This window comes from Nuphar pumila, chromosome 15 (genome assembly GCF_984573655.1).
Source record: "Nuphar pumila chromosome 15, dmNupPumi1.hap1.1, whole genome shotgun sequence".
NCBI classification, from domain to species: Eukaryota; Viridiplantae; Streptophyta; class Magnoliopsida; order Nymphaeales; family Nymphaeaceae; genus Nuphar; species Nuphar pumila.
In genome coordinates, this window is record NC_143263.1 from 6,522,708 (window position 1) to 6,536,773 (window position 14,066).

General features: G+C 40.6%; 1 protein-coding gene across 1 annotated transcript; it reads left to right on the plus strand.

Moving 5' to 3' along the window:
• Window positions 1-465: 465 nt before the first annotated feature.
• Window positions 466-13,426, plus strand: EBS3 (Alg9-like mannosyltransferase family). Its single transcript, XM_089988423.1, has 10 exons — window positions 466-866; window positions 7,617-7,704; window positions 7,843-8,002; window positions 8,172-8,392; window positions 8,555-8,850; window positions 11,524-11,638; window positions 11,736-11,874; window positions 11,992-12,188; window positions 12,339-12,428; window positions 13,079-13,426. The coding sequence occupies exons 1-10, from the start codon at window positions 589-591 to the stop codon at window positions 13,208-13,210; spliced, it is 1,716 nt and encodes a 571-aa protein (XP_089844549.1). The 5' UTR covers window positions 466-588; the 3' UTR covers window positions 13,211-13,426.
• The last annotated feature ends 640 nt before the right edge of the window (window positions 13,427-14,066 follow it).

The window sequence follows — 14,066 nt, forward strand, 5'->3', positions numbered from 1 at the left end:
AATAGAAGTTAATAAAAGACTACCACTGGTTGGTGTGACCACATATTTAAAACTCATCAAGTTGTTGGAAAAAAGAGTCAAAATATCATAATAATACACAATATTTGTTATAGTTCAAAACGACGATATTCTAAAAAAACATTGCTACATTTCACGTGTAATACCTCCACTTGCACGATCACTTTTAGTTATACAGGGTTAATATGGATAATAAAAAAAGCAAAGTGCAAAATGTGACAAAGCAATTATTCAGTTTTACACAAACCAGCAAATCAGGCACCCACTGGACTCCACCTTATGCAGGAAGTCGTAAATACCGCCTCCCATAAAGGCAGCTGAAATTGAGGTTTTACTGGATTTGAGGTTTTTACTTGTCTCGTTTCCCAGCCCTATGGTCGAGCGCAGAGTCTCATAACGGAGTTCCAGAACCAATAAACAAAGAGAGCTCGTTGCGTTTCCAGCCCTAGACTAGAGAACGTGGAAAGCAAAAGCAAAAGCGAAAAGGCAAGCAGTGGGAAACTTTAATCCAGGCGGAAAGCATCACTAGTCTATTTGACTCTGCCCCCTCGTCTCGAAGCTCTCTCTCTCATGGCTACCATAGCGAGAAGGCGCCACACCTCGAAAGACGATGAATCGAAGGAGTCGTCTTCTTCGCAATCCGAAGAATACTCCAAACTCGACAAACCGGGGCAGCTACAATCCACAGATTCCGGTCTCAGTTGGAAGCTCCCCCTCTTCACCCTCTTGATGTTCAGGTACATGAGCGCCACATCCAACATAATCCACGATTGCGATGAGGTCTTCAATTATTGGGAGCCCCTTCACTACATTCTCTACAAATCCGGCTTCCAGACGTGGGAATACAGGTACCATCACCACCATCACGAGCGTCTCACTAATATATGGACCAAAATGTCATATACCCACAAAAATAATTGGTTGTTTGAAACTCATTGTCATGTATCTTGTGTACCGATCATGATTATTGGTGATATTGTGGTTGTTTAGCTATTTTTTGGACGAATTTTCATGTACCCAAAAGATTTTGGTTGTTTGAGCTTCTCAAGCAGAGGCCGAGGCGCTTGCTTAAGCGTTTATATCGACAATTTTGGTTGTTTGAACTCATTGTCGTGTATCTTGTGTACCAATCATGATTATTGGTGATATTGTGGTTGTTTAGCTAATTTTTCAACGAAATTTCATGTACCCGCAAAAAGATTTTGGTTGTTTGAGCTTCTCAAGCCGAGGCTGAGGTGCTTACTTAAGCGTTTATATCGAATTTTGACATCTTAACCGTCTGAAACAGTGGGGTTCCAGGCCGTTTTTTTGTCAGTTTATACTTGTATGTAGTTTTTTTTGGATGTTTGATTTAGACGGTGAGAGATAAAATGGGATGATTGCTTCATTGGGGAGTGGCATAGATTATTCATAAAGTTCTGGATGGTGGTATGCCTTCTTCATTTTCATCTGGAATCAATGATTAGTTTTTACATTCTGTATTTAGCTATGTCACATGGGTGCGGGTGCGGGTGCGACACGGGTGCGGCGCAATTCCAAAAAATTTGGACACGGGGACTCGGCTATATATATATATATATTAAAAAATATATATTATAAATATATATATTTTAAATATTATAATTATATATATAACAATAAATTAACACATAAAGATTGTAAATTTTAAAGCAAAAAAAAAACAATTCTTAACAACACAAACTTACCAAAATATAACACATAAAGAAGCTTGTGAGTGTGATAAACAACAAAACTTATCATAAATCTGCCTCATCGTCTGAATTAGAAAGAAGAACAGGATCGAGGTAGTCCATGTTGAGAGTATGTAAATTATGTTCTCCCTCCAAGTCAAAATCTTCTGGATTTACATCCCAATTCTTGGATGGTCCACAACTGCATCAAAAAATCACTATATTAGTATCTAACTTAAAACTTTGAATACAAATATGAAATATTTAAATACAAACTTTGAATACAAAGAAAAAAAAGTACCTATACTCTTCTTTGGTGCGGCGAGAAATTAATCGTAGATTTGAGTGAACATATACCAAATTCTCTGCTCTTTTACTAGTGAGTTTGTTTCTTTTAATGTTGTGAATTTGAGCATACGTACTCCAATTTCTTTCACAACAAGATGATGTAGCAGGTTGAGATAACAACTTCATTGCAAGACGTTGCAGATTTGGTGTCTCTGATCCATATGTTGCCCACCAATTAAGGGGATCTTCCTCGTCCCTTGCAACAAGTGCTGCTAAAGAATCAAATCTTCCAGTAGAAAACTTGCCAAACTCACTATTTACAACCTTAAACATGTGAGGATCATTAAAAACTCTTCCCAAATATATCATTCTATTTCTTGATATCTCAGGATCTTCATTTGGAGAAACACGACCAACACCTGCTGTCAACCATTTTTTTGCATAGTATTTTGGATTGAGAGAGTGTGCCATGCAATGCAAAGGTGTATTGCTTTTATCCCATCTTCTCACTAAAACTGAATGTACATGATTGTAAAATTTTGAATCATCAAGTGCAATATCTTTCTTCTCATGTTTAAAAATGATACTTTGAACTTTTTCAATCATATTGTCCCACATTTCATAAATTCTATGAAGCATGGGTACATCTCTGTCAACTTCTCTCAGCATTTCCCAAATAGGCTCTGTAAATTCAACAAAATATGTAATTTTATCCCACCAAAAATCATCACAGATGCATTTTTTAATAGCTTGAGCCTTGACATCATCTTCAGTACGATAAAAATCCCAATCTTGATCAGCCACCATCATCATCAATGCATTCTTGAGTTGCTTAATTCTTTTTATCATAACAATTAGAGAAGCAAAATGAGTTTCAGCAACTTTCAGTAACTTGAGATCAGAATGCCTATTAAATATAGAAAGGGCATGATGATGGTTTACAACAAAATTTCTAATATTTCGAACATCATGCTCTATTTCCTCAATCCATAAGCACATTTCATGTGCATGTGCATCATCTTTTGATGGATTGCATATACTCTTAAGTGCCAAATTTAAACTGTGTGTTGCACAAGGAGTCCAAAAAATATGTGAATATATATCTTCACTTGCCAAATTCATTCCTGCACGACTGCAAACTGGAGCATTGTCAGTAATGATTTGCACCACACTTTCTTCACCCACTTCTTTTATCACTTCAACAAATAATCTCTTTAAATATTCATCATCTTTATACTCTCCAGATGCATCAACAATCTTCAAAAAGATTGACCCATTTAGTGAGTAAGCAATGAAGTTTATCAGTGGTCGCCTTTGTATATCAGTCCACCCATCAGAAACAATCGACACTCCATGTCGTTTCCATGCAAATTTTTGGGTCTCTAGCAAGTCTTCAATTCTATTTTTTTCCTCTGCAAGAATGACTGTTCTTAGTTTTTTTGAACTAGGAGGCACATAACCACTCAAATTGCAATTAGCCAAAGATGTAATCATATCTTTCCAGTATGGACTTCTAGCTACATTAAAAGGAATTGAGCTTGAGTAAAAGAATTGACCAATCTTTTTATCAATTTCTGCTCTTGCCATGTTTTTGAATGACGCTTGTATTGTTTTATTGCTTTCCATCTTTCTTTTCTTTAAAAGCTCTTCTTGTGTATCACTAGCAGTAGGAAAAAACAAATTAATCGAATCGCTTTTCATCTCTGCAATTTTCTTCTTTTCAGCTTCCTCTTGTTCTTTTTTTAATTGCTTTAACATGTCTTTGTCAACCCCAGAACATGCCCTAATTCCTTGACCACGAATATGCAAAAGATGTGCTTTCACACGCGTATAAGAACCTGTGAAAACAGTTTTACATAGATTACAATGAAACTGCACATTCCCACCACCACGACTACTAGCTTTTATCCCTTTTGTCACAAGCCTCCAAAGTGGTTGAGAAACATCTAATTCAGGGTTAGAACTTGAACCAAATGTATTGACACTACCGCTAGAACTCGCCATTATATCTGAAAAGTGAAAGCTGAAAAGAAAATAATTAAATAAGTAAATAAAATAAAGTTAATAAAACAGGGAATATTGGAGGGGCCGAGCCCCTCTTCTGCGAGCAGAGGGTGCAGGGAGGGGGGCCGAGCCCCTCCTCTGCGAGCAGAGGGTGCAGGGAGGGGCCGAGCCCCTCCCCTGCGAGCAGAGGGTGCAGGGAGGGGAGCCGAGCCCCTCTTCTGCGAGCAGAGGGTGCAGGGAGGGGGGCCGAGCCCCTCCTCTGCGAGCAGAGGGTGCAGGGAGGGGGGCCGAGCCCCTCCCCTGCAAGCAGAGGGTGCAGGGAGGGGGGCCGAGCCCCTCCTCTGCGAGCAGAGGGTGCAGGGAGGGGGGCCGAGCCCCTCCCCTGCGAGCAGAGGGTGCAGGGAGGGGGGCCAAGCCCCTCCTCTGCGAGCCGAGGGTGCAGGGAGGGGGGGCGAGCCCCTCCCCTGCGAACCGAGGGTGCAGGGAGGGGGGGCGAGCCCCTCTTCTGCGAGCAGAGGGTGCAGGGAGGGGGGGCGAGCCCCTCCTCTGCGAGCAGAGGGTGCAGGGAGGGGCCGAGCCCCTCCCCTGCGAGCCGAGGGTGCAGGGAGGGGGGCCGAGCCCCTCCCCTGCGAGCAGAGGGTGCAGGGAGGGGGGCCGAGCCCCTCTTCTGCGTGCAAAGGGTGCAGGGAGGGGGGCCGAGCCCCTCCTCTGCGAGCAGAGGGTGCAGGGAGGGGTCGAGCCCCTCCCCTGCGAGCAGAGGGTGCAGGGAGGGGGGCCAAGCCCCTCCCCTACGAGCAGAGGGTGCAGGGAGGGGGGCCGAGCCCCTCTTCTGCGTGCAAAGGGTGCAAGGAGGGAGGCTACGAGCAGAGGGTGCAGGAGGGTCGACATACCTGACGGAGGGGGAGACGGTGGCTGCCTGTCGCCGGAGTTCGGATCGCCGGCGTGGTTGCAGGAGAAAGCTGCAGGGGTTGAGGGGGGAGAGGCAAAATCGAGAGGGTAAGCCCCTCTCCCTGTCGATAAACCCCTTTTAGGGTTCGGCTGCCAAAAAAAATTTGGATCTGGGTTGGGTTTGGACCCGACCCGACTCGGATCCAAAACAAAATTTAAAACTCGAACTGGACAATTTTGGACTCGGTCAAAGTTGACCGAGTCCAAAATGTGGACGGACTCGGCCCGGACTCGTTGACCGAGTCCGACTCGGCGTTGACCGAGTCCGGGCCGAGTCCAAAGCCGCACCCGAGTCCGCACCCGAGTCCACACCCGAGTCCGTGCGTGTCGACGCGGGTGCGGCAACCCTTTAGCCGAGTCCGTGTGACATAGGTATTTAGTCTCTTGAGCTGCACAGGTTGAAAGTTGAGTTGGCTAACCACAACTTGGCTATGTGTTGGATCAACCTTTATACTGGCTTGATGCTGGTTTGAACGTCGAAGTGTCACTGGTTTCTGTGTCTGTGTCGTCGGAGAAGTTGCTATAGTCCTTTGATTAGAACCAGAGGGTTCTATTCATGACTTGCGTGAAGTCTAGTTGGATCTATCAGGTGGAAGGCTTGATGTTGAGGGGGTTCACTCCAATAAATGTTTAGAAATTTTATACAAAATAAGGAGTGTGTTCCATTTCTTATATACATACTGTGTTTCTTGTGAATTTAAACAAAACATGGGGATTCAGCTTAGCAAGCTGCTCTTGTATTGGTCTACATTGTTTCAGGCCTGTAAACCACATCTTCTTTCCTATGCAGTATTCCAGGACATTCTTGCATCTGATATGTTTTCTAGCTCCACTTTGTACAGATGTAATAATAAATTCTTCTTTCTGGACTGTAATTCCTTCTTGGAACATGGAAGATCAGAAATGACCATGATCTCGCTCCTCCTACCAGGACAGACCTGTCATTTACCCTCTCAGAGCAGACTTCCTAACTTCCCATATCCTTGAGTAAACGATGGGACATACTAGCAATTGTACTGCTGTTGTGTTATCTGATCAAGTATTGAACCATGTCATGATCCAGCAATCAAATAGTTAATCGACCTCAATCATGCTGATGTGATAATATCATTTCCTTCAACATCAAATAGTCATTGAAAGGATTTTTTTTTTCTGTTCCAAGTTGAATTGCCAAGTGGTCCATGTTATTTGCAACAAATATCTTGCATGATGGGAGCATTCTTGTGATTAGTATATCTTGTACATAGGGATGCACATGAGCCGAGCTTGGCACGTTCAAGCTCAGCTCGCCCAAGTAAACTGTTGTACAGGCTCGGGCCGAGCCTGAATCACTGATGTTCAGGATCCACTCGTGCTGGGTATCGAGCCGAGTCGGGCTCAGCCTGGAGAGAGAGAGAATGTTGGCGACGTTGGGTCTATACAGGTGCGTACTCCCTTTTCCACCGGCCATCAAGTTCGCCTCTTCCAAAGGGTAGGTACACACCCACCCATCCGGAGATCTTCTCTCCTTGAACTTTTTTCGCGATCTTCTCCATGGAATTACAATTTTTTTTTGTTTTTTACAGAGAGAGAGAGAGAGAGAGAGAGAGAGAGAGAGAGAGAGAGAGAGAGAGACGGGTCTCGAGGGTGGGGGCGATTTGAAATATTTAATATATATATTTTATATTATATAAAATAAAACACGAGCCGGGCCTTATCGATCTGGATAGGCCGATCAAGCTCGACTCGTTTGCTCGGCCGAGCTTCAGAGCTTAGTTCAAGCTCGACTCTTATGGGATGAGCCGAGACCGAGCCGGCTCGGTCCGTTGTGCATCCCTGCATGTACATACCTGTTACTATATTTCCTACTATAAAGAGACAAATGGGATCCATTATGACCAAAATATGTATTCTGTGAGCTGCCCTTTGTTTTTCATAGGTTTAACCATTCTTTGAGAAAATTGGTTATTATTTCTCAAAAGCCTCTTATTTAGCATGTTTGGCAACACAAATAAAGGAAATCCTTCCGGTCACAGTATTCTTCCTGAAATTGCCAGCTACTGATCATCAAAATAATAATAACACTATTAAGACTATGTCGTTCCTGATATCGTGCTGTTGTTGTGATAAACTCTTTGCTTTTTTTGACGCTATTCTTGTACCAAATGCATTAAAGGAAATCCTTCTTCTCATAAGCTTCTTCCTAGTCTTTCCCTTGACGAAAAAAAGGAAGAATTTATATCTCTAGAGCTCATCATTTAAACTGAACTTAGGAACTTCATATCATTGTATCCAAAGGGCCATGGTAGTGCATGGTATCAAAGTTGAAAGTTACGACAACTAAGAGCTGCAGGGATCACTCTCCAAACACTGGGATCCTGTTTTATATCAAACACAGCCCTTCTATATTAGATGCATGAATATTCAATTATGGAGCTTGATAACTTCTATTGAATGCATTGAAACATCCATAAGGGCATCTTGGCCTTTCAACTGAAAAATATGCAGAAGATCCTGTTTCATGTGGTGTGGTTGATGTTGCTATATCAGTGTTAGTTTTCGCTCTTTGAATTAGTAAAAGATTTATATTATGGTTTTTGACCTATGAATTGGTTTAAAGTAGCAAACTATTTATTTTTAATGTTATAAGATACAACTAAAAATTGGAGGTTGATATGTATCTTGCAGTTCTAATTTCGCCCTTCGGTCATATTTGTACATTCTCTTGCATGCTTTGGTGGGCGGTCCTGCATCTTGGTTATTTGGGGAGGAAAAGGTGAGACAATTTCCATCGTGGCAAATATTTATTTTTTTTCACATTTTTCATTGAGTCAATCTTTTCAACATTCTTGCAAATATCATTCTCCAAGTTATTGTATTTACCGTCTCAATGCCAAATTTGATCTGTTGGCAGGTTAAAGTGTTTTATGCAGTAAGACTTTTTCTGGGGCTCATGTCAGCAATTTCTGAGTCAGTTTTGGTGGTAGCCCTTTCTAGGAAGTATGGAAAGAGGCTTGCTTCATACACACTAGCAATGTTATGCTTAACCAGCGGTTGTTGGTTTGCTAGCACCAGTAAGTAAACAAATTATCATGACATTATGGGTCAATACAATTTCTTGTTGGTCTACAACCTGATGCTTTTGAAGTATCTCATGTTGTCTAGAAGTATTGTAGTTGGTGGTTTTTGGTTTCCATTTCTTAAGCATAATTTAGTTTCCATTGCTGTTGGGTCTTGTAACAGGTTTCTTGCCAAGCTCATTTTCCATGTATGCTGTGACACTTTCATCAGCACTATTCCTTCTAGAGAGGCATGCGTCAGCAGTTTCAGTAGCAGCTGCTGGTGTGATCCTTGGTTGGCCATTTTCTATTCTAGCTGTTTTGCCACTGACTATATACTCGTTGCTTCGTGGAAAATTCAAGCAAGTCTTTCTTTCAGGATTAGTAACCACTGTTGGTGTCATGGTAGGTTTAGGTGACTGAATTATAAGGTGGCTGTTTGTTTCTCAGAATTTTATGTTCACATCTTCACTGACTAGCGTGTAATAATGATAATTAAATCTGCAGATCTATTTTTTCATGCTTTATCTTGGAATTTTCTAATTTGTTAATCACTTTTATTTTCAGGGCCTCTCAGTGATTACTGATTATTATTATTACAGAAGATGGACATCATCTGTGCTTAATCTTCTGATATATAATGTGGTGGGAGGTGGCCAAAGCCATTTATATGGAACTGAAGGATCACTATTCTATCTGAGGAATGGGTTCAATAATTTCAACTTTTGCTTTGTTTTTGCATTACTTTTTCTGCTGATTCTCCCAATAAGAAGAGAAAAATATGCTCCGCACCTGCTAATCGTAGTCTCGCCTGTTTATATATGGTTGGCATTTATGTCTTTGCAGCCCCATAAAGAAGAACGGTGAGTCTAACAATCCCTGGTTTTCCTTTTTGACTACTTTGGGTGATATGATATTCTTCTAAAAGTTGACTGCTGTTTAAATCATTATGAAGTTATTATGTTGCATAAATTTTGTTAACTCTTTGACAAACACTTTGGAAGAAGACTGATTTTGTTATGAACTGGATATATTTGTCATTTATGTCGCTTAGTCAACGTCCTCTGGTGTCTCTGATTTTCATATGTGAGGGCTTTTTATCATTATCACTACCTTGCCTTTTTTAAGCATATAGTATGAGTAGTGTGATTTTTTTTTAAGTGTCCCTTACCTTGATTTCCTCCTTATTTCTCATGTTCTTCTCCTCCATTGTCTTTTACCGCTCTTCAATATCCTGATCCGATCTAGTGAACTGATACAATAAAAGGATCAATGGGCCCATATGTTATCCTTGGATCAAGATTTCTCAAAATATAACAATTTTCTCGGTAGTAGGCCACACATCTTCTCCATTAGTTTCACTTTAGATCAATTTTGCTCTGAACTAAGTCTGATAGACCTTAAAGAATATTAGAAATATCTAATGGAGTTTATCGTTAGACCTTTTATTCTAATTGCCTGTTCAGTTTCGGAAACTCTGGCAGATTCACTGAGTGCCTACTACTTGAATTTTTTCAATAATGGTATTTCTATAGTTGAGCATTCGAAATGGTTGCCTGTTACATGACTCACAGACTTCGCTTTGGATGGAGGCACTTATTATTTGCTGGAGGTCCAGCCCTGGGCCAAAGAACAAAAGAAGAAATGGGATTGGTTTTATTTCTCTGAAAGGAATCAATCTCAGAATTAACATGCCTTGGGTGCAAATTTCTGAAAGGAGGCGACTCAAGCCTGATGGCTGGAATGAAAGTTGTCTACATGGTGTCCAGTGGGTTGCCGAGAATTTATCTGTGAAATGTTTTCTTCTTGCTGAAAGTTGATTTTGGGTAAAGAGGAAAATGTATGTGAATCTAGAACTGGATGTAAGGTCGCACTCTCATAACCGAAGGGTCTCAGATTTGATCACTAATGGGTTATCCTGCAGATTCCCTATCAAAGAAAAGAATTTGAGGTGTTTAGCATATATGCAAACATGACTACAAGGAAAAAAGTACTTCCAAATAGTGAGTAGGTCCTAATCTAGTAAGGATTACAATTTCCAAGTTATCACCTCCCTGTACCAGAGGTGATTTTGACTTTCCATATTAGAAGGGAGGTTGTTAAGGAAGTATGCTGGAATTAAAATGCCCACTGGGGATATTTTCATCATTCAAGTTGTGACACTCATTAAAGGGTAGTATATTTGTATTAGTATGCATTTCATTAAATGCGTGGCTCACCCTAATCGCTAATTTGTAAATATAACAAATGCATACCTTGTTTATTACAAACCTAATGAGGGTTTATTATAAATACCAGCATAGGGTGTTTGTCATGCCGAGAGAGAAAGAGAGAGAGAGAGAGAGAGAGAGAGAGAGAGAGAGAGAGAGAGAGAGAGAGAGAGAGAGAGAGAGAGAGAGATTCCTCCATTAACCTGTGGATGGTACCCAATTACAGGTTGAAAGGTTAATATGGCTGGTTGTAAATACAAGCAGAGGGAGGGGGGGGAGAGGGGAGATTATAGCTGCATTTATAGTCTTCTTCCTCCATTAACCTGTGGGTGGTACCCGATTACAGGTTGAAGGGTTATTTTGGCTAGTTGTTGATCATACCTCAGGCTGATAACTGCTATGCTAATCTAGTCTCCAAGAGGTCTTCCCAAGTCATAAAACTGAATAGACAAGACATGACTGGCGACAAGATTTTTTTTTGCATTCTAACAAAATAAGAAACTATTTGTGCTGTTGATGTTGTCTACCTTTGGAACATGATTATTCACCTGCTACAAAGCAAGCTGCCATTTCCTTATTTCCTCAACTTAAAATGGAACTAATTTCAAAGGAATGGTAGTAATCTCAGCATTGTCAAAAGTCAGTTTGCAACATACATGTGGAGCAAGTATGATAGTGATAGTGATAACAAAAAATAGAGCTTTATTATTGTATGGATTTTTAGTATCCACTTTAAGAAGGAACTTCAGACTATCCAAACTCTAGATCCAAGTTAATTAATTTCCCCCCCAAAAGGATCCAAATTCATAAATTCCCCATCGAAATGATATTTGAATTTTAATGTCTGTCTGTAAAAGCACCTTTGGAACAGCTGATTATCTTGGGAAGCACCATTTTCAGTCTCTCAATAAGTCCCTTTACAACAAAATTGCAAATTTACAAGCTGTCATAGTCTGATTGCACTTATGGTTTCTCCAATTTCAAGTCCAGATAGCTGGGTACCAAAGGATATATGTCTCGTTACATCATAGGGGCCATAATAGAATGAATAGATATTGCCAGAAATTTATTGTTCCGTCAAAACTGTGCATTAGCTTCACTGCTTGATATATTTTGTGGATAATTTTATCCTGGATCCTTGGAAGTTCAACCATTCTTTACCATGCTGTTGCATTTAATAACACTATTTTTTAACCATGCTGTTAGTTCTGTGAGGTGTTTCACCATCATCTATTCCGGTATCGAAGTCCACTCATTGATGCGCCATTACTAGTAGTGCTTGAATTGGAAAGATATGCTGAATATCTTTAAACTCCTGTGTTTCAGGTTTTTATATCCTATATATCCCTTGATCTGTGTTGGTGCAGCAGCTGTTATTGACAGCTTTCCTGATTTCTTTAGGAACAAGTATATGCCAGATGATGATTCTGTAATGGTCATGGTGAGTGCAATGGCTTCCTGAACTGAACTTATTTATTGCAACCCTTCATCAATCTTTCTATATTTGACTAGTGTTCCACTGGCATATACTGGAACAGATTGCCAAAATCCTCAGACCTATGGTTCTTAGCCTTATTCTGTGTGCCTCTCATGGTCGGACATTCTCTTTGCTGAATGGGTATTCTGCACCATTAACAATTTACAAACATTTAGAATACCATGATGATGCTGGGACAGGTGAGGATTGGTCTTTCTTTCTTTTTCTCTCCTGGAATGTGTGTGGTTAAAAACCTGAAGTTGGTCGATATGCCAGGTAACAGATTGATTTTCTTGAATTCTGTTGAACCTTTTTAGGCTCTGTCCTCTGTGTTGGGAGCGAATGGCATCGATTCCCTTCTTCCTTCTTTGTTCCTTCTTATGTGAGTGAAGTTAGGTGGATTGATGATGGCTTTAGAGGGCTCCTTCCATTTCCCTTCAATTCAACCTTGGGAGGGACTGCTGCAGCGCCACCTTATTTCAATGACAGGAATAAGGCATCTGATGAGCAATATGTAAACCCTACCTGTTTCTCTTTGTGTGTGTGCATGCATGAGAGAGAGAGAGAGAGAGAGAGAGAGAGAGAGAGAGAGAGAGAGAGAGAGGTTTTTCTTGTATGTCAGTTTTTTTTAGAATGTTTAATGTATGCTTTCTCAATGGAACAGCTAAGAAATCTTGAAGCCTGTACTTTTCTGGTAGAGCTAGATCTGCAGCGACCATTCCCTACTCGTGGGAGTGACTTGTCAACATGGGAGGTATTTCATAATGGTTTTCTTATATTTGTCTTTCTGTGAAGATTCAGTGACCTAAGTTAGGACTTGGGCTACTCAACCTGAACCAAGTTGGGTCCAGCTCTAGAGTTGCTATTGCCTGGTACTCAGTATGATTAGCATGATCATAGTAAGAGTAAGCCGAACTGGTCACGGGTGAACTCATCTAAGTTGATCAAGTTCAATATCATGCTTGGCTGCAGCTCCTTGATTGATTGGGTCCGAGTTTCAGAGTCCTCTTTATGATCACTCATCTTGGGACTGCGCCTCCCAGCTTATCTCCCTTGTTGAAAGAAGAAAGATGAAATGATGTAATTTCTTCATTCCATGATTTGTCAATTTGAACAGAATAACTTGTGGCATCTGGTGCCTTGAGTGGGCCTTCATGTTAATATGTAGACTTATGCTGAGTAAACCTGGATCCCAATATAGGTTGGCAATTGGCATAAATGGCTAAAGAAATTTATCAGTTCCTTGATTCTTGCTAGTGGCGTTGGGAATCGGTTGATTCTGCCTGTGTTTGAGCTCTCATTGACTACATTCCTAGAGTCTGACCATGTGGAGTTGCTATGTTGTATCATTGAATGCATTATGATGAATCTGATCTGCACCTATTGGTCAATTTTGAATTTCAGGCACTTGCTGCACTGCCTTATCTGGACAGAGATCTATCACCCCCTATGTATAGGGCATTCTTCATTCCATACTTTTGGCAGCAGAAGAATGTGTTTGGCTTGTACAAGTTGCTAAGGAAGATACCCAAGTAGTGCTGTTGACGAAGTTGGCGAGAGGCTTGTCCTAATGTTTTGGTGACAATTTTGCAGATGTTTCCTTGTTGCGTCTACATGACTATTTTTGGTCGTGCTGGTGGATGTTTATGAATTTTGCACCCTCTCTTACCACAGATGAGTAACATTGATGTAGGCTCACCTTTTCTGAGTTCTTAGATATGGTTGTTTAGTGAGTCGGACAATTCATGGGAAGTGTGTTGCGAGGATCTCTCTCTCTCTCTCTCTCTCTCTCTCTCTCTCTCTCTCGCGCGCGCGTGCGCTTGCACACACACACGCCCGCGCACGCACAGGCTTTATCCCATCTTCATGGGGTTGGTCTAAATTGAAATATCAAGTCGCTTTTTTATTCAGTGGCAAATATGGCCGATTTGTATTTTTTGAAACAATCTTGAAAATGTTTTAAACAACTTCTCGTGAGATTTCAAAATATTGTGACATTTTTGTCAAAATGTAAATATCATGTTTTTATCTTGATATTTATGTTTTTAACGGCTATTTTTTTGCAAAAAATGTGTGATTTTATTAGATATATCATAAAAACTATTTTCATATTTATTTATTGTTGCTGATATTTTGTTGAAAACATGTTGGAAATATAAAGTTTTTTCACGAGGTTTTGGTTGTCGAGGTTTGACATTTTAAGGTATATTAACCAAAACCCCTCCCTAAAGGTGGGTATAAATTAAAGTTTAGAGAATGAAGGTGATGGGCTTTCTAAAATTTAGGAATTAAAATTATGAAATGTTGGGATGTTGTATCTGATAAAGGCTTTGTAATAAAACTAAATTGGTACCATTTAGCAGTATTATAATAGGTTTCATCACCTAAACAT

Bases quoted from the DNA above. Each gene is read 5' to 3' on its own strand.
- EBS3 (XM_089988423.1), top strand. From the start codon at position 589: ATGGCTACCATAGCGAGAAGGCGCCACACCTCGAAAGACGATGAATCG. The intron at 8,393-8,554 runs GTAGGTTTAGGT...TTTTATTTTCAG, and splicing joins TAACCACTGTTGGTGTCATG to GGCCTCTCAGTGATTACTGA. The intron at 12,429-13,078 runs GTATTTCATAAT...TTTGAATTTCAG, and splicing joins GTGACTTGTCAACATGGGAG to GCACTTGCTGCACTGCCTTA.